This window comes from Drosophila biarmipes, chromosome X (assembly GCF_025231255.1).
Source record: "Drosophila biarmipes strain raj3 chromosome X, RU_DBia_V1.1, whole genome shotgun sequence".
In the NCBI taxonomy this organism is placed as follows: Eukaryota; Metazoa; Arthropoda; class Insecta; order Diptera; family Drosophilidae; genus Drosophila; species Drosophila biarmipes.
In genome coordinates, this window is record NC_066611.1 from 19018388 (window position 1) to 19036798 (window position 18411).

Consider the following 18411-nt stretch of genomic DNA (forward strand, 5'->3'; position numbering starts at 1 on the left):
TGTGGAGGTAATTGGACGCGTTCGACGTGGTGGAAGGAAAAATGGAGAGGGGCTGGGATGGATGACAGGATGGACCCATCCAGTGCATCCATCTGCAGGCCCAGTCGCCAATAAACAAACAAACAGAAATCGGCAGACAAAGAGCCAGTTTTTATAAAATTTCAATCGATTTGATTTACAATTCGCGTTTGGAAAGTGAAAAAGGGTGCAAAAAAGTGAAGTGACTTTGTTGTTTTTGGTTGTTTGACGAATTGTCGAAATTCCACAGCATAGAGGTAAAACTTAAAATTCATTTCGTAACCCATCCGACTGAATTTTCGAGCCACAATTTATTTCCGATGGATAAAAATGGCGAGAAAATCCCCCCGAAATTCTTCTGAAATACGTTTAAGGCCCTGTTCTTTCTTTGGCCACGGAATATTTAAAATAAAAAATCAAATATTCGTGGTATACATTAAAAACTCTACGTCAGAGCTTCATAAATATTTAGGCAAGCCAAAAGTGTGAAATAATTTAACGAGATCTATGTCTATTAATGCAAATTCGATTAGATAACCCGTTCTTAGCTGGAACTTGGTGAGACAAACTTAAGAATTATTTCTGTAGGTGACATTTCCGAAAATATTCTGGTTATTTTCATTTTCTACCAGGCGGAAGTCTGGTTTTCGAAGCAAAACAAATTTGTAAGCTTGCTTCACATTCAAAATAGAGCTGAAAAAAGGCCACATTTTGAAATACATATTTTACACTCCCAGTTTAGGTTTCTATTATCTGAATTGCGAAAGACCACTCTATATTTATTACATATTTGAAACCAACACGCTCATAACCACCAAAATATGCAGGCCACGAACGCTTTGTCGATTGTGATTGCCCGATCATTTCTTCGACCATTGGCAATTTTCAAAAGGAAATCACACATTTGGAACGATTGTTCAACCGGCAGAGAAATAATGAAAGTAGTCGCCTCTTCTGCTGTTATTTTTACGACGAGTTTTCTAATCAACCAGTGACAGTGGCCAATTGTTGGGAGGAAGATGAACGAAGTCAGGTTGGCAGACTGGGGATGAGAGTGGTCTTGACTTTGGGGCCTGTTCCCTGACTCTCTGGCATCCAATCGATTCCGATTTCTTCGGGGAAATGAACGCATCGCCAGGCCATAAACGAGCGTTGGGAAATCTAAGTGATCGCGAGCATCGCTGATCGTTAATCGCTGATCGTTAATCGCTGATCGTGAATCGCTAATTGGTGATCGTTAATCGCAGTTATATTTTCACTTGTTATGCGACACTGGGCCTTTAATGGCTTATCCCTAGTCGCCGTCGCCGCTGCCACCGCAATTAGATGTCACTTTCTTTGCCCGTCCAAGCCAATGCGATCCGTCCGTTGCGATCCCGCGCCGAATCGATCACTCTCTCCGGCTTTCGGGCATTATCGGTATAGTGCCCTTCATTTGGGGCCTTACGTCAGCGAGCGGTCGCATAATTAGTTATCAGTGTGCCCCGCATGCCAAATGCATAACTGGATCCGCCGATCGCTGATCACTTAAGCCCACACAGGAAGAAAGCGGGGGTCGGTTCCCTTTCTGATCTCCCGTTGGCCTGCTCAAAGTACAAAAGTATTACCTTTTGAACAAATTCGAAACAGAAGGATGCTCACGAATTCGCGCTCTACCATTTACAATCTTGAATCTTCCTTAAATACTAATAGATTTTTGCGAGATATTTTCTCCCCGTGCAGCCCAATAAAACCGAGACGAAACGAAACTGAAACCAAACCGGAACCACTCGAGGCACTCAGAGATGCCAAGGCGTGTGTAGGTGTTGACAAGTAGATCACGAACACGACGGCGATCACGATTGCAATCGCTCTGGGCCAGCTTACTCATCGGGCATTCTTGAATCCTCCCCAGAAAGCACAGTCGAAATACCGGATCCGTGGCCCGCAGCCCCCCGGCTCGGATCTAGTTCAACTAGTTAGTTAGCATACGGAGTCGTCGTTGGGCTTCAGGCCTAACCTTGAGCGCTTGCCGGCCATTAGGTCCGATCGTAAAAAATAGACCAGGCTGTTTGCCATGCAAAATAGCAAAATATTTAATGAAGTTGTGAGGTGGTTCACTCGCCGGCCCAATGATCAATGATCAGCGCTCACCGACGCATGCTGTGGCAATAATGTCAGAGTGTTAAATGCCATCGAGAGACGGATCGAGAAAGGTGGGCAAAAATGCAGAAAAAGGGAGGGGAAATGGCGAGAAAGGGGGGCTGAAAAAATGTTGTTCACCTTTCGGTCGGAGTCTGGAAAAAATGAAAAATCGAAATAAAGGGGGTCTGACTGTCACTTGCAGCTCATGTTGTTTAATGTTCACCTGATCGCGCCAGACGAAAACACGCGAGGCCAGCCAAATAGTGGCCAATAGGCTTAAAAAGCTGGGAAAATAAAATGTATAAAAATTAGATTTTAAAAAAATATTTAAGATAAAGCAAGAATTAATTAAGATACATTCATATTATTGTAAGGGGAATATATTTTCTGTGTGTATCACTTGGTACACTTGAGCCTTCTCGAAAAAGTATTTTTTCAAGAGCTATTCGAGCTACTTTGAATTAATGTATAACCCCTGGGGAACGACCTCCCTTCTCCGCCGAAACCCTTGACATTAACCCTAGTCTCTTGCCCCCGGCTGTGCCCGCTCCACACACACTTGTATGCAAATGCCAAATGGTGGTTCGTCTCGGTTGCTTCAGGTTTTTTCTTTTCGAGGCTCGAGTTGGGTTTCGGCTTGAGTTTCTTGAGTTCGGTCCGCCGTCCCGCTCGCTGACCTCCTCCCCATCTGCCACGCCCCCCGGCCATTCGATTATTGAATCGTTTTAATGCCAATTTATGTAACTTTCGGGCAGCGTTTCCACTTCGATCCGCATCTCCACTTTGATCTCTGCCTCGGCGTCGCCGTCGCCATCGTCGTCGTGACTCAATTTCAAGTTAAACAGTTTAAAATTAAACAAATTTTCGTAATAAAATAAAAGCCGCAGAGCAGCAACAACACCCAGGAGGCGAGACCAAAAGCACTTCAAAGTGGGTCACCAAGTGATTACAACAAAATCAAATGAAATAAAAATTAAAACTTAACAACTGCAGGCAAGTCGAGTCGATCATAATTTAGTCAGCAATCTGCGATTCGGAATTTTTCGCTCTTTGCTGCATAGTTTCAAAGGCGCCGTGATTGATGGACGATGGACGGTTCGATGGGCGGGCTGATTGACAGATCGACACGGTTTAATGGCTCATAATTCGAGTGTAAATAAGACAGGGAAATGTTAGAGATGCAAGATTAATAAAAAAAAGTGAGAAGATTTTGTTCTTGAAAAAATTAAATCCTAATTCCCAACTTAATCTAACAATGTAAATAGGACAGGCAATTTTTAAAGATATAAGACAATAAAATTAAAAAGTGAGCAGATTTTGTTCTTGTAAAAATACCATTTTTATTTGACAGCTTGATTTGAGAACGTATTAACTGAAAATAAATGCAAGTTGGGAGCATTAAATTAAATTAATACTTAGGATACAGACACATACACTAGATACTGTGGAATTTAATTATTCAAGTCAGATCTCTTCTTGAAAACCAACTGGTTTTGTTCTTGAAAAAATACCATTTTTATTTGACAGCTTGATTTGAGAACGTATTAACTGAAAATAAATGCAAGTTTGGAGCATTAAATTAAATAAATACTTTGGATACAGACGCGTAGACTAGATACTGTGGATTTTATTATTCAAGTCAGATCTCTTCTTGAAAACCAACTGATAAAATCACACTGCAAAATGCTATTTTGGGGCTATCAAGAGCAGCTCGAGCAAACGTTGAACTTTTATGCCCGTTCAAATGTTCAAGTTAATTTCCATACCTCGACCAATAAGGAAATCCCATCCTCCCACAGACTTCTGCCCACCAGAAGAGACAAATGATCGCTATGAAGTTGCACTTCAGATTCGCGCTTCATTACTCGTTATTATGCATGTGAAAAACCACTCGAAACCGAACTTATAAAACCCATATACACAATTTTGTGTGTTCGAGCCGGAAATCTTTGGAAGGTCGTCGAAACTAAAAACCGTTTAAGGTTCTCGGCGGGGAAAAAATTGTCCAAATGAATCATTTAATTGCAGCCTACGTGGAAACCATTTCACGATGGAGCGACGATGATCGACAACATCTTTATGGTCGGCGTGGTTATTGAAATGTTTACCAACGCATAGCAGGCGTTGTCTCGAAAGGCCAGCAATTGACGTACGTTGAACCGCTGGCGACACTCCTCAAAACCTGGGCACACACAAAGAGCAGTCGGGGGATCTCGAGAATAATGAAAAAATCCAGGAGGCATTAAAAATATTTTCATTAACCGCAGCATAAAAGATTAAGCCAAAAGACGAAAAAAGGAGCGGTAAAAAAGAGTTCTTTCGGATAATATTGGGGCTCTCCGGGTACTACATCTGGGGGTACTACGTGTTCAGACTGTGCGAGTGGAGTGCTGGCTTTTCGGGGGCCGGGGAGGTGTTTATAACCATTAAGTTTGGGTATTTCCTGATTGCTCTGCGAGAGGAGTCTCCCCACACGCCCCCTCCTCCACGCACACACACAGCTCTTGCATAATAATTGACAGTTATAAATTTTACTCGGCGCATGCGCGCCCAGGCTGAAAATATAAGAAAAACTGAGAAAATGTGAGGCGATATACATGCATTGAGGGAAATATTGCCAGCAGGCAGCAGATATCAAAGAAAATATTATCAAAAGTGTCTGCAAGAAGTTTGGCAATATTAATTGATTTTAGATAATAAAAAATCTCTTTAAGAAATTGTTTAAAGTGAAAAAGCTTACCTTTGTATTATGTAAAATATTCAAATGAAGTTAACTTTTTTTATTTTAGGTGCTATAGAAAGGTTTTCTTTTTTTAAAATAGTAGGAATTTCCAATAAGATTATTTTAAATATTAAAATATTTTATTTAAAATTGCCAATGGAACACTGTTTTCTTCCCAGTGCACACTCTTAAGGAGTGCTTAATTCTTTTGGCTCTTGTCCAGTTGGCTGGTCAGTTGTAACCCTCAGCTCCCTTCAAAGTTCACGTAACTCCCGTCGGCAGCGGGAGAAAGAGACAGCACCTGAGGCGAAGAAGGAGACGGCAGCTGGTGTGCGAGAGAGATGGGGCGACGGCTGGGCCTACGTGCGAGTGTCTTTTTCCACTTTTTTTTAGTGGATCGGGCACTGGGGACTGGGGATTGGGGATTGGGGATCGGGGATCTCGGCGACGCCAACGACTGCAGGCCGCATTAACATTCCGAGTTGGCCACTCCTGTTTGCGTACATCTGTATGCAGATACGGCCACATGTAGCACATATATAGCCGAGTATCTGTAGATATTCACTCTCGAACACTTGAAATGTTGGATAACAGTTGTTGTTTCTTTTCTTTTTCTCCCCTCCGCCGGTTTTGTTTTTATTACAATTTTATGAGTTTTTTACAGTACATAAAAGAGTCGGTACCTGAAGTGTTTTTATCTCCCGGCTGGGTTCCTTTGAAATGGTACCGGGTATTTGGTACTTTTCTTCTTTTTTCGGCCCATGAATTGGCAAAAGCAGCGGGCTTAAAGCGTCGCTGTGATGTCATCGGTCTTGGCTCTTGTTTAAGACTCTTGAGAGGGTGATCTTGGGCTTACAGCATTAATATTTATCAAAATTTCGCTAATTTGGCAATGAATACCGTATTTGCTGATGTGCAAAATAAAATCTTTTAAAGTAGCTCACATATCTTAGCTCTCCTTTAAACCCTTCCCCTCTTCCCTGCCTTATGCAATTACCAAATTGCCCACTATCCGACTTAGTCTCTGCCATTGCAATTATCATCGGCCTCATTATTATCCATCATTATGCCCCCATGCTCCCGACTCCGTCCTTGAGACAGCGCCCCAAGAGCCACGCCCTCAGTCGATCAGCACTCCCGTGCACTTTTTATGGCCATCGAAACTCGACTTCTGACCTCGAGGCACTCCCCGCAGCAATGCATCCTGTTTCGCCCGATCGAGACCTGGTTTCTTTCTTCATCTTTTTCTCATTTTCATGTGCGTAGTTTTGCTGGGTTTTTTGAACGTCCGTGTCGTGGCATCCATAGCAATGTGCCCGGGTAACTTGATCAGCGCGACCTCGGCATAGCTTGAGTCACTTGGGTGCACTTTTGTTTTCCCCAAAGACGATCACTTGAAATTTAATCAGTCCGGGCAGCTGCACAGGAGGAGAAACCAAGGCCACAGGCGGAGCCCAAGGATCCCCTGATTATGCACATGTATGGCTCTCGGGATCACTTCCCGGTTCGCTGCCCTCGCCGCCAAGAAGGAAGCTCTTAGCCTCTTCTGCCTGCCTCCATCGGGGCTGGCAAATATTTATCATATAATCGAATTCGCAAGCCAACAAAATGCAGAAAGAGGGGACCAGCAAGGCAACGAGCACCTGATAAAGAAAAAACACCTTTCGTTCCAGTTTATCGATCAATGCTAATTAGAAAATCGATTGATCAATCACTTGCAAAGTAAACAAAGCCAAAAAAGGGAAAGAGGGAGATGGCATAATGGGGAGAGGGAAAGAGATGTTGGCTGCGGGGTACAGGTTGACTTTAACCACTTTGTGGGGATTACCACACCAAACTCGAAGCGTAACTGAAGCCCGACTCGAAACAGCTGAAATATGTAGAAGAAAAAAGGTGTCCAGGAAGTATATCGACCTTGGGATACCCCTTTTATATAATTTAATGTTGACTTAAATGTTTAATTAAATATAACTTAATTAGGATGTTTGGTGATGAATCAGAGCTCTGTGATTCAAATGCTCTTAAAACATACTCATGGATCTGAAGAATTCGCAGCCTAAACTTTATTTATTATATATACACTCTGTGTTATATAATTATTATACATATAGAATATAGTTATACATTCCATTTAATATCATTATTATATTAATCATCGAATTAATCGGTATTGAAGGCGGTTCTTTTGTGAGTAAGCCAGTAGTATACCCTCCACACCCTGGACGGCGAGAAAAGGTGTCAGTTGGACACTTGCAGGGAGCTCTGGTCCGCAGGTGTTTCGGTGGGATTTTCGCCCCTCCTTTCGCAGGCGAACTAGCGATTTGTGGGCCCCCGCCTATGGCGCATCCAGTTGGCCAGTTGGTGATCTCGCTGCTGGAATTGCATAAATACTCGGTAGGCAAATGAGCAGCGGTTAATCAATAAGCCCCGCAGATTGGATAATATCACTGGGAGGCGGCCAGGGGGCGGCCAGGGAGGCCGGGGTGATGATCTGTCGGGGCTTGCATACGAGCATGTTGCGTGCCCTGCTAATTGCAGGCGAAGCGGTTAAAAAAGCGGCCAACGCGGCGTATGTGTAATGCGGTTAATCAACGACGGCGACGAGCCAGCCAGCGAGCCAGCGAGCAAACGGCCTTGAGACCAGCTGCCAACCAGTTTTGGCTTATGAAATCAGCAGCAGTTGGCTGGGACCGCGGCGACCGGGGAGCATCCCAAAAAATGCAAGTGAATGTCGCTGCTGCACACAGAAAAAAGCGTGCTATCCGTATCAGTTTCAGAGGGCTGTCTCAGCTTTTTACTGGGGTTTTACTATATATTGAGGCTGGGGGTATTTTATATGAGGGGAAAAACACCTTAAAAGTTATTTGAGCTACGTCTGAAAGTGAGCCTATGTTCCGACTTAATTAGTGTATTTTTTGAGGACCATGTGTGAGTATTTTAGGGGGTCTACCTGGGTAACAAAGATTAGGAACTGTCTTAAATACATATATATTTCCCCCGTAATATTCTCTTTGCGTGCATACATAACATAAAATGATAATGTACTCATATTTAGAGCACCACATTATCAGCTATGCCATTTTAGCAAAAACGCGAATTCTTCAGATCCATGCTTTTCATTCATTCACGAAGTTAGTAGTAGTAGTTACGAATATCAGCTTTCTCTGAAGTTTTGCAAGAACGCGAATTCTTCAGATCCTTGCTTTCTATTAATCTCAGCTTTTTCTGACGTTTTTCTGACGGTTTGTGTAAGAACGCGAATTCTTCAGGTGCTTGCTTTCCATTGGCTTTCCGCAAAAATCAGTTACTAATCTCTGCTTTTTCTGGCGCTTTGTAAGCATGCGAATTCTTCAGATCCTTGCTTTCAATTAATCTCCACGTTCTCTGTCGTTTTGTAAGCACGCGAATTCTTCAGATCCCTGCTCTCCCATCATTTTCCGCTAAAAGCAGTACCCTTTTTCTGCGAGTGTGGGTTTTTTCTGGGGTCCCTCTGCGGTCCGCCGAAACTAGTGCAGTTTTGAACTTCCTAGTGGCCGAACGCCATTGAAAAGCAACAACGATCGGCGGCAGGTGTGAATGATTTAGTGTTAACACGGTCGTAACCGAAAAGCCAAAAGAGACCAGCGCTCCTGTCGATCGTTCTGCGCCCCCAGCGCCTCTCCCTCGCACAGTCGAGACCCGGGGGCCCCGCGGACCGATCCCCGGGCCCCGGAGCCCGGTGCTACCGATATGCTGGAGCCGAAGTTGAGTCGAGCTCGCCGTGGAAGCCGCTGCCGCCGTCGCTGCCGCGGTCGGCGGCGGCAGAGTGGCAACGGCAACGGTTTTCGATGGTCGGAGCGTTCATCACTTTGCCATTTCACGTTCAGCTGGCAGCGAAATCGAAAGTGACTGCTCCCCGAAGACCCGAGATCATACCTACAGAGAGGTCTTCAGAAAGAGTCCATGGTACTGCCGACACATCCTCGCGGCAGGTGTGTGTGTGTGTGTGTGTGTGTGCGTGTGCCTGTGTGTGTTGGTTGGCCGTATAAAACAGGCGTAGCCCGCGGCTCAAGAAGCCACAGCCCCGGCGAAACTTGAGCCCGAAAAAGCCGCAAAGCGGCGAAAAGTGTTTTTTGAGAAACCCCATTTTTTTCCACATTTTTTTTGTAAGTTTCAAGAATAGCCATCAAGTTTTCCAGTCCTATTCCCAGTTTTTTGCTGCCCACACACCACATCACACTCCCTCAGCCGACGAAAAAGCAAATTCGATTTCCTTAATTGATTTGATTTTCTGACAAGCAAATGCAAACAACCAAAAATAGTGCACAAAACGCAAATAAAAGTGAAAAGTGAAAGTGCAACTTGAAAAATGACCAAAGTGAACAACATCAACAAAAGCAACTAGCAACTGAGCAACAAAAACAACGGCAGCTAATGTGTCCAATGTTAAAAAAATAACACGCGCACACACAAAATCCAAAGTGCATAACAATTAAAGATTTTCGAAAGATCAATTTCTGTCACTCGATTTTTACACTCTGTTTATTTATTTTACACCCATTTTTTTACTGTTTTTTGTTTTGTTTTCTCGTTGAAGCTGAAGCAGGCAGTTGACTTTCAAAAGTGTCAATAAAATTCATGTAAAAAGCGGTTAACGAAAAGTTGTTATAGCAGCATTGACCACAACAACAAGGAGAGCAACCTAGGACCCAGCAACAAGCACAGCTCGAAATGCTGCTCAAAATGTAAGTAAAATGGGGAAAATGCCTATGAAATAGGAGGAAATTATGCGGGCGAAGGGGTTGGGCTAGGCAAATCGAGAAAAACAATCGCAGCCGCCCAAGGTCAAGTTAGCGATTTGCGGATTGCGCAAACTTGGTTTCGGGTTTACTGTGGGCCAGCTATTTCGGTGGGCATAATGATAGTGCTTAACTATAACCTCTCCTTGGGAAAACACTGTTTTCGCATGGAAATGTTTGAATGGCTGGAGGAAACCCCTTGAAAATGCTTTACGATATAGAGAAATAGTTATTTTTAATATGCCAAGTAATTTTTGGTGTAAAAATATATTGTTTTTTCACTTTTCCCCATAAAAGGTTGATTTAACATATTTTTTAGAAGTTAAATTATAAGAGATTATTGCTAGGTAGCTAATTTTTTTGACTCATATTAAGTTTACCCCTTTTTGGCAGTAGAATTTTCCAAAAATATTCGACACCCTCAGAATTAAGTATACGCCAGGTGGACAGCCATCCTAATTTTGGCCTGCTAACCTTGGTCAATCAAACGGACAGTTGGTCAATCAGTGGGTTAATTCGCTTGCTGAAGGCGTGGCAATGATGTTTTATGCATTTTTTGCGAGCAAAAGGTCAGGCCGGCGAGGTGCCGCGATCTCTCTTTCGGAAAGGTCAACTGTGCAGAAAAAAGCATACATTATGTGGGGGAAAAGCCAAAGGCAGTCGCGAGAGGCGAAGTCAAAAAACCTCTTGGCGAGCCGACGACGCATCCACTTAACAATGCAAAACTTAACTCACATTTCATGGCTGCTGCAACATGTTGTTGCTGCTGCAATTGTTGCCGCCGACTTAGCAGTTTTTGTTTTTCTATCTGGTTTTTTTAACTGTCTTGTTGCCGCTTCACTGCCTCTCGAAAACGTCAATGGCCGCCGAAGTTTATGAAAAGCCGAAAACCGAAAACCGAAAACCAAATTCGGAATCCGAATCCAAAGCTGAAGCTGGAGCTGAGGCCGAAAGCACCCGCCGACGTACACTTCTTCTGCCGCATTTGGCCAAAATGAATTGCCAAATTATAATACAAATTGCATGCCACACCCGCTAACAGCCGAAAGAAGAAACAAATTAACAGCACTCCCTTTCGGCGGGTTTTCGGTTGCATGAAGTGCAGTGCGCCGGGGAAAGGAGCCACCACGGGCAACATGGGGTTAAGACTGGGAGTGGAGTTCCGTCCGCAGGCGCCCATGGGGATTACATATGCCAGCGATAGCGGTAGAAGTGCACTTAGAGAAACAATAAATCACTCCCCAGTAATTAAATTTGCATGCAAAATCTGTATCTACTTGAAATTTTGCAAGGATTGAGGCTTATATATAATAATATGCCATTTATTTTTAGCACTTTCTGAGGCTCCTAATTTTCTAGCAATGCCAATATTATTATAAACTTACCCAACACTGCAAATGAACAATAAATATTCCACTTAACGACAGTATTTCCCTACAGTGTCTCAATCAAGCCCCAAAATCATCACTCAACTCAGTTAATTTCCCCCATTCAGCAGCTTAGAGCAGCAAATGCCAGTTGCTGCCGCTAAATGGTCGAAAAACAGGCAATAAATGCTCCAATTTGGCCGAAGGTGTTTGATGGCAATCCGAGTCAAGGCGATCTTGCCATGAATGGGTGTAAACGATTCTTCGGAACGCGATTCGCACACATTCTGCGTGAGTCACTGGCGGCCCATGTCCGAGCAGCTAATTGAAGCTAATAAACTGCGGGAAGTTACGTGATTTTCGGACAGAAACATGATTGACACCAGTTAATTAATATTCAGTATTTCGGGTTTTTCTCCTCTCAGACCAAGGCAAGGGTCCGGTATTGGGGAATCTTATTCACACATCTGACGTCCTAATGCCTTCGGCCCTGGTCCAGTTTTCGGCATTAACTGAATGACATTTAACTTGGGCTTGCTTTCGGTTTTTAATAAGTTGCCTTTGCCCGCCGAAACTGGGCACTAATTGCTGGATACCACCTGTGATTACTGCAATTGCGAGCGGAGACTACAGTGTCACCTCATGCATAACCGCCGAGGAGACCCTTTCGTCCGAGGAGCCCCCGCTGCACCGCTGCACCGCTGCACCACCGACCATTTGCACGACGATGTGGCCACAATTATAACTTTTCTGAAGTCGCAGCCTTATGGCTCTTGGCCATTGTTGGGCTGCCCGTTTTTGGGGCTGTTGCAATTAAAATGAGCTGAAGTTGTCTACCTTTGCAGTAAGGTGTTGCCGGCCCATGTTGCTTGCTGTTCGCTGCTCCCCGAAAACTTGTTCGAGAAGTGAACGCCAGCCAGCCAGACTTGCACATAATTCAAAATGTTAAAAGTTATCGTCAAGAGCGCTCTGGTCGCGTGCACAGGGAGAAAATCGAGGGGTGTTAAGTAACAGTCAAAACAAGATCATTTTAGGCATTGCCAAAGAAAGAACTGGGATGTTTTCTGCAAAATATTGCTTATTTATCTCATGTCTTGCCTGGAAGTGCCGTGGACCCCTCTCGGGACCCCTGATCTGGTTCGATCTGGTCTGGAATCGAAATGGGTTAACACCTTTGTGTCTTGTTTTTCGTGGCGGAAAACCGGTCCGCGATTCCTGGCTCCAGTTTCCCGGTCGTTTTGGAACCGTTTTGCGGTTTGCCTTGAGCATCGCTTTCATTGCATTGCAATGCGGATTCGCAGAGCCCAATGAACTATTGTGTGGCGGTGCTGCACAGCCGTGTAGCCATGTAGCCGGTGGTGTCGGTGGTGCTACTGCTATCCAGCAGTGGTGCACGCTCCATGCGGCGGCCAGACATGCTGATGGCCAGACCAGATCGCATGCGCAATCGACTTTGTGCGGCTAATGAAATTGTGAAAGGTTTTCCATGCCAGATTAGAGATGAGGCAGCACATCGGAGACCGCCAGCTGGAGCTGAAAAGCTGAAAAAGCCAGCGGAAAACCGGCTAGCCGTGATGGCTGATTAGGAGCACGCGCCGATCAGAAACCAGAAAGAAAGGCCAAATGGCGTAGCTCGAAGTGACTGATACCCCTTTATAAATTATTATTAATTATTAAGTCACTTGTCATGTGATATAAAGAAAATGAAGAGCATCTGCCAGGCAAATATAAATCAGAGCTTATTCTAGAGATACAATTTGCCAAGCCACAAATCAAACTTAAACAAATATTTAATGGAGTAAAGAAGTTAAGAAAAATTATTCATCCCTCATTTTGGAATAGCCTAGACGCTTTTCTTTCTGTGCACAGCAAATGCAGCAGAGGTTGAAGTTAAGCCCGGTCTGATTATAGAGTTTTTGAGTAAGATTAATTGGGTTAGACACGGCTGAATGCATCGAGCCGTGGACTCAGATGGGGCACTGATAGCGCAGAGGCAGCACTTAAGCTATTAAAGTCGAGACAGGAGAGATTTTCCTCACAAGTGAAGTAAGCTCATTACTCTCAAATTAGCTTCCCATCGAATTATCAAAGAGATAGCTATTAATTAAGTTGGTTTTTAAGCTGATAAACTCATAACCATTTGGGCGATTTAAAATTTAAAAGGCAATGAAGAGATTAGAGGATGAAAGAAGTCAATAGAAGGACAGTCTTATAATCCGGCTCGAAGAACCAACTATATAGGTATTCTCTCCATTTTGAACGAACCTATTAACACCCTGGTTCTTCTCCTCCCACAGTTTCCTCCTGGCCTTCCTGGCCTCTCAAGCCTCGGTGGACTCCGCGGATCCCCTGGCCACATCTGCCAGCGATAGTCAAATCACGTTGGCCGAGGAAAACCCAGCTCCGGCGATTCCCTTTGAGACCTCGCACAAGAATCCGGCTGCGGAGCGGGAGGAGGGCTTCCACACCTCCCACAAAATTAGCATAAGGGCCACGGACTCCGCCGACTACTCGATGAACCTGCTGCCCACCAAGGAGCGCCCCGAACTGAACCCCGTTCTGAGTGCCCTGATCAACGAGGATGTGATGAAGAGCATCGAGGCCAAGCGGGCCATCGAGGAGGAGGAGCTGGCCGAGGTGAGGCGTGAAATTGAGCAGGCCGCCCAAGCGGAGTTGGCCCAGAAGAGGGGGGCCACCAGCACCACCGAGGCACCTGCTCCACTGCTGACCACCCTGCCGACGGCCGGCAAGAAGATCGACAACCTGGACGAGGACATTGTCGTGGATCCGCACGAGGAGTTCGTCAACCAGAACTTTGCCCTCGAGGGCGCGGGCAGTGAGAACAGCAAGAAGTCCCGCATCGAGATCAAAAAGGGTCCCAATGGCCAGGACTACGAGTACGAGTACGTCTACTACTACGAAGAGGACGAGGAGCCCAGCAAGGTGGAGGCATCCGCGGAGCCCGAGGTGCGCGGCAAGACCAGGTACACCAACATCGAGAGGAGCACGGCGGCCACGCCGAGCGAGAACAGCCTGCACAGCGGCAAGGCCAAGGGCAGATCCTCCGACGCCTCCGAGGACATCGAGGCCGAACGTCTGCCCATGATCACCCGGTTCCCCAGCCGTGGCAAGAACATCGAGGTGCCACCAACGCCAGCCCTGGACTCCCTGGAAACGGCCGCGGAGCGCAAGAAGATCAGTGTCAAGCGCCCCAGCTTGGAACTGGTGGACAGTGCCACCTTCAACACGGACGAGAAGCAGACCAAGGCGACTCGCAAGGGCGAAAATGAGCTGAAGCCGGTGATTGCCGTGGAGCAGGAGGAGGCGGCCGCCAGGAAGAAGGAGCAGCAGGCCAAGGAGGAGCAGGCCAAGAAGGAGAAGGAGGCCGCTGACGCCGAGTCCCCCGTTGAGCCGGAGGAATCCGAGCAGACCACGCCCTCCATGGAGAAGGCCGCCCTCGATCTCTATGCCATACTGACCAATGAGAACCTGAACAACGAGCAAACCACCGCCATTCCGGACGCCGAGGGAGCCGAGGATGCTACCACTCTGATCCCGGACACCGCCAGTACGGATGAGGACGGAGCTCTGACCACGCTGACCGATGAGATCTCATCCACCAGCACCACCACGACGACCACAACCACCACCACCACTACCACCACCACGGAGGCACCGACCACAACCACCACCACCACCACAACCACGGCGGCTCCTTCGCTCTTCGGAGGCAGGAGAGCCGGATTGAATGGCCTGGCCGGACGCAATCGCTTCAAGTTGAACAGGGCTGAGGGCGGCAGCACCACCACCAGCACCACCGAGGCACCGGCGGCCACCGAAACCACCAAGACTGGAAGAAGTATGTTTGGAGAGGGTCTTGGGCCTTGAAATCAATTCTAAGGGTGCCTGAAAGTATGCAGTGAAAAAGTGTTGCCAACTATTAGACACCTCTATAAAAGATTTCCAGTTCCTTGAAATATTCTGTTTAAACCACAATCTCCACATAATCTATAATATTATTCATTTTTACCAATAGATCGTTTCTCGCGCCCTTCGATCGGAGGACGATCTCGTCCTGGAGCTCGCACCACCGCCGCACCAGAAGCCACATCATCCGCACCCTCCGGGGAGGAGGAGGTGGTGGTTGCCAAGGAAGTCAAGCCTGTGAGCACTGGCTTCGCACGAGGCAGACGTAAGTATATGATATAAATTAATTTGGAATAATCTACCAAACGTGTTATTTTGCATAAACAAATATTCAAAAATATGTATGCAACTCAAAGTTTTCAAGCCCAACATTTTAACGATTCTACATTACGAATTTAAAATTATTTCAACAAAATATGCTTTGCTTTGTACTATTTCGTCACTCAATGATTAAAGCTAAAGCTGATTAAATCTAATTTATTTAAAATATGGCATCTGAATGATAGGTTATTAGCATTTTACCTTCAGCTCGCTGCCAACAACAAAGGACTGGGTCAAGGGCAAAATGCTTAAGTCCAAACTAAAATTTCGGGCTTTTGGAAAGAAAATGTTAATTGTTGTTAGTAACGAATTGGTAGTGAAGTGAAAGCACTATTTGACGTACTACAAACTGCGCTCAGGGCTATATCAAGTCAATTGAAATGCAAATCAAATTATCTATAATTTAAGTTATTGAACTGCCAACTTGAAGTGGGAAACGTCTATGAGTTTGCGGTCGAATTCCCTAAAGTCCTACATTCAAATATTTATTTTTAAAGTGCGTCAAAATTTTATTAATGGCTTTATGAATGGGACTCCAATGGGAGTCTTCTACAATCCATAACTTAAGTTATTCAACTCCGATTTAACAGTCTACATTTAAACTCATCTTTAAGAACTGGATCAACATTTTAGCTAGTTCTTATGTTAGATTTTCATTAATAATAGCAACAAAATGGGTTTTAAGGTGTGAATGCCAACTGATTCGAAATTTTGTTTTCAGCAAGGTATGACATTCCGATTTTGGCCCATTACTTTCGTTGTTTCGACCAAAATAGTGATATTTTGTTGGCCGAAAATGGGGATTTCATTTTTTGGCAAATGTTTAATGTTTTGGACAGCTAACAAGATAGGTAATTGATCGCAGTTACTTTCCGGCTGATTCAGAAAACTTAAAATTTTGCCAAATTTTCAATTTTTTTACAAGGGGTAGCATCGTCATTTTTTGCGAAAATTTTTCAAAAAATAAATTTTTAAAGTGTGAATGCCAATTGATTGGAAATTTTGTTACGAGCTCAGCAAGGTATGACATTCCGATTTTGGGCCAATACTTTTGTTGTTACGACGGAAATACTGATAGTTTTTGGGCCAAAAAAAATAATCTAATTTTTTGGCGAAAATTCGATTTTTCCCTTTGTCCTTTTTTTCTGTAACTTGGTCAAAAATTATCCGAGCCCTAAAACACGCACTGTTTCGGACAGCTAACAAGATAGGTAATTGATCGCAGTTACTTTCCCGCTGATTCTGAAAACTAAAAATCATCATTTTTTTCAAAAAATAAATTTTTAAAGTGTGAATGCCAATTGATTGAAAATTTTTTTACAAGCTTAGCAAAAATAAAGTTTTTTTTTCATTTTAAAATTTTTTACAATTGGCTCAAAGATAAAATTAGCTGTGAATGATTGGGAATTGAATAACGAGCTCAACGAGGTACAACAATACATTTTTGAACCATTACTTTTTTGTTTCGATCAAAATAATGATTTTCTTATTTTCAAAGGCCTTAATTAATAATATCCATTATCTTTATAGCTCGCAACCGCTTCAACCTGCGCGGCTCCACGACCACGAGCACCACTGAGCGTCCCAGCGAGGAATCGGCCGCCGAGGGAGACGCTGCCGCGGACTCCGCCGCCCCCTCCTCGACCACCGCCAGGAGCACTCTGAGAGGTCGCCCCGGATTGGGACTGCGTGGACGCAGTCGCACCACCACCACCAAGGCACCCGCCAACGCAGAGGGAGGTGAGGCGGCGGCTGAGGGTGGTTCCAGCGCCAATTCCGAGGAGGCCAAGTCCGCAGCGGCTGCGCCGGCCGCTTCTCCCGCGGAGCCAGTGCGTCCGTCCCGCTTCAACCTGCACCGCGCCGGCGGCAATCGCCTGCTGCCCCGCGGCAAGCTGGGAAGGTCGGGAGTCAGCACGGAGGCGCCCAAGGAAGCACCAGCGGCCGAGGACTCCGCCGCCGACAGCAGTAGCCATCACAATGACGTCAAGGAGGAGGAGACGGCGGGCGGCGAGGCCGGCGAGAAGGCCAGCGAGGCGGGCGATTCCGCCGCCGCTGCCGCTCCAGCGGGTCCCGTTTCCGGGCTGAATCGCCTCAAGGCCCGGCCCCGCCTCAACGCCCTAACGCACAAGACTGATGCGGTCAAGCCCAAGGCAGCCGCAGCCCCCGCCCCCGTGCCCAGGAAGATCAATCCCCTGCTGGCCAAGCGACGACTCCACCTGGGAGCCACCTCCACCACAGGTAGTGTGTCGGGGTCACCAATATCCTTGCAGCTTAACCCAGTTATTAATTGCTTTTTTATTATCTTACAGAATCCCCCGCTGAGGAGGAGCACTCATCGCCGGACTCCTCTGCGGAGCAGCCCGCCAAGGAGGAGGCGTCCGCCGGAGCCAGCGACGAGTCCGCCGGAGAGGCAGCCGGAAAGCAGGAGCAGGAGACCACGGAGGCGACGGAGGCCACCACCAAGCAGCAGGCCCGCGGTCTGGGACTCTTGGGCCAGCGCCGACGCCTGCCGCTCCGCAAGCCCGGCACGATCCTGTAGAGCCACTCCAACCCGATCGAATCCAATCCAATGCTCACATCGCCATCCGCCCCATTGAATCCTGGATAGAATACTCGTCTCGATTCGCTGCTGCTTACTCCTGAAACGAACAAAATCCGGGACGGTGGCCCCCACAAGCGATAATAACTCTTACAAATTGTTTGATATATGTACGTCCTTTAAGTTTCCTCCTCCTCGTACTCCCCCCAAGGACTCGTTAGCTTTGTACACACATAACACTAATTAAACTACTGATAAACGCGGATATACTATGTAAGTAGGATCCCTCCCTGCGCCAGGAAGAAGTCACCAAAACGGAAACGGAAACATGGAGCGAGCCCAAAACGAGGAGATCCAAGCCACTCGTAGACCACTAAGCACAAATCCCGGAGAGAATAATACTGTGCCCTCTTATACATACTCTATTGTGTACCCCGACCTTGCCCCAGTCCTTTTCCTTTGATCACGGGTCCAGACCGAAGCGTGCGTAGCAGATACATTTATTATTATATTTTTTTTCTGAGATACAATTATGAACGAAAACGACTTTTAATTATATTGAATAAAAACGAAAGGAAAAACATGAAAATTTATTCGGAGGCCTCTTGTTTTTGA

At 45.8% G+C, this 18411-nt stretch overlaps 1 protein-coding gene across 2 annotated transcripts; it reads left to right on the forward strand.

Annotated features, from left to right (window-relative positions):
• Positions 1-8718: 8718 nt before the first annotated feature.
• Positions 8719-18385, forward strand: LOC108023710 (mucin-19). Of its 2 annotated transcripts, none has more exons than XM_017093340.3 (6): positions 8719-8809; positions 9441-9588; positions 13307-14868; positions 15046-15201; positions 16788-17495; positions 17567-18385. In XM_017093340.3, exons 2-6 carry the CDS (start codon positions 9575-9577, stop codon positions 17794-17796), a joined length of 2670 nt encoding a protein of 889 aa, XP_016948829.1. In that variant the 5' UTR covers positions 8719-8809; positions 9441-9574; the 3' UTR covers positions 17797-18385. The 2 variants fall into 2 exon arrangements, with proteins under 2 accessions (XP_016948829.1, XP_050742616.1); XM_050886659.1 differs by lacking the exon at positions 8719-8809 and adding an exon at positions 8927-9009.
• Positions 18386-18411: the final 26 nt, after the last annotated feature.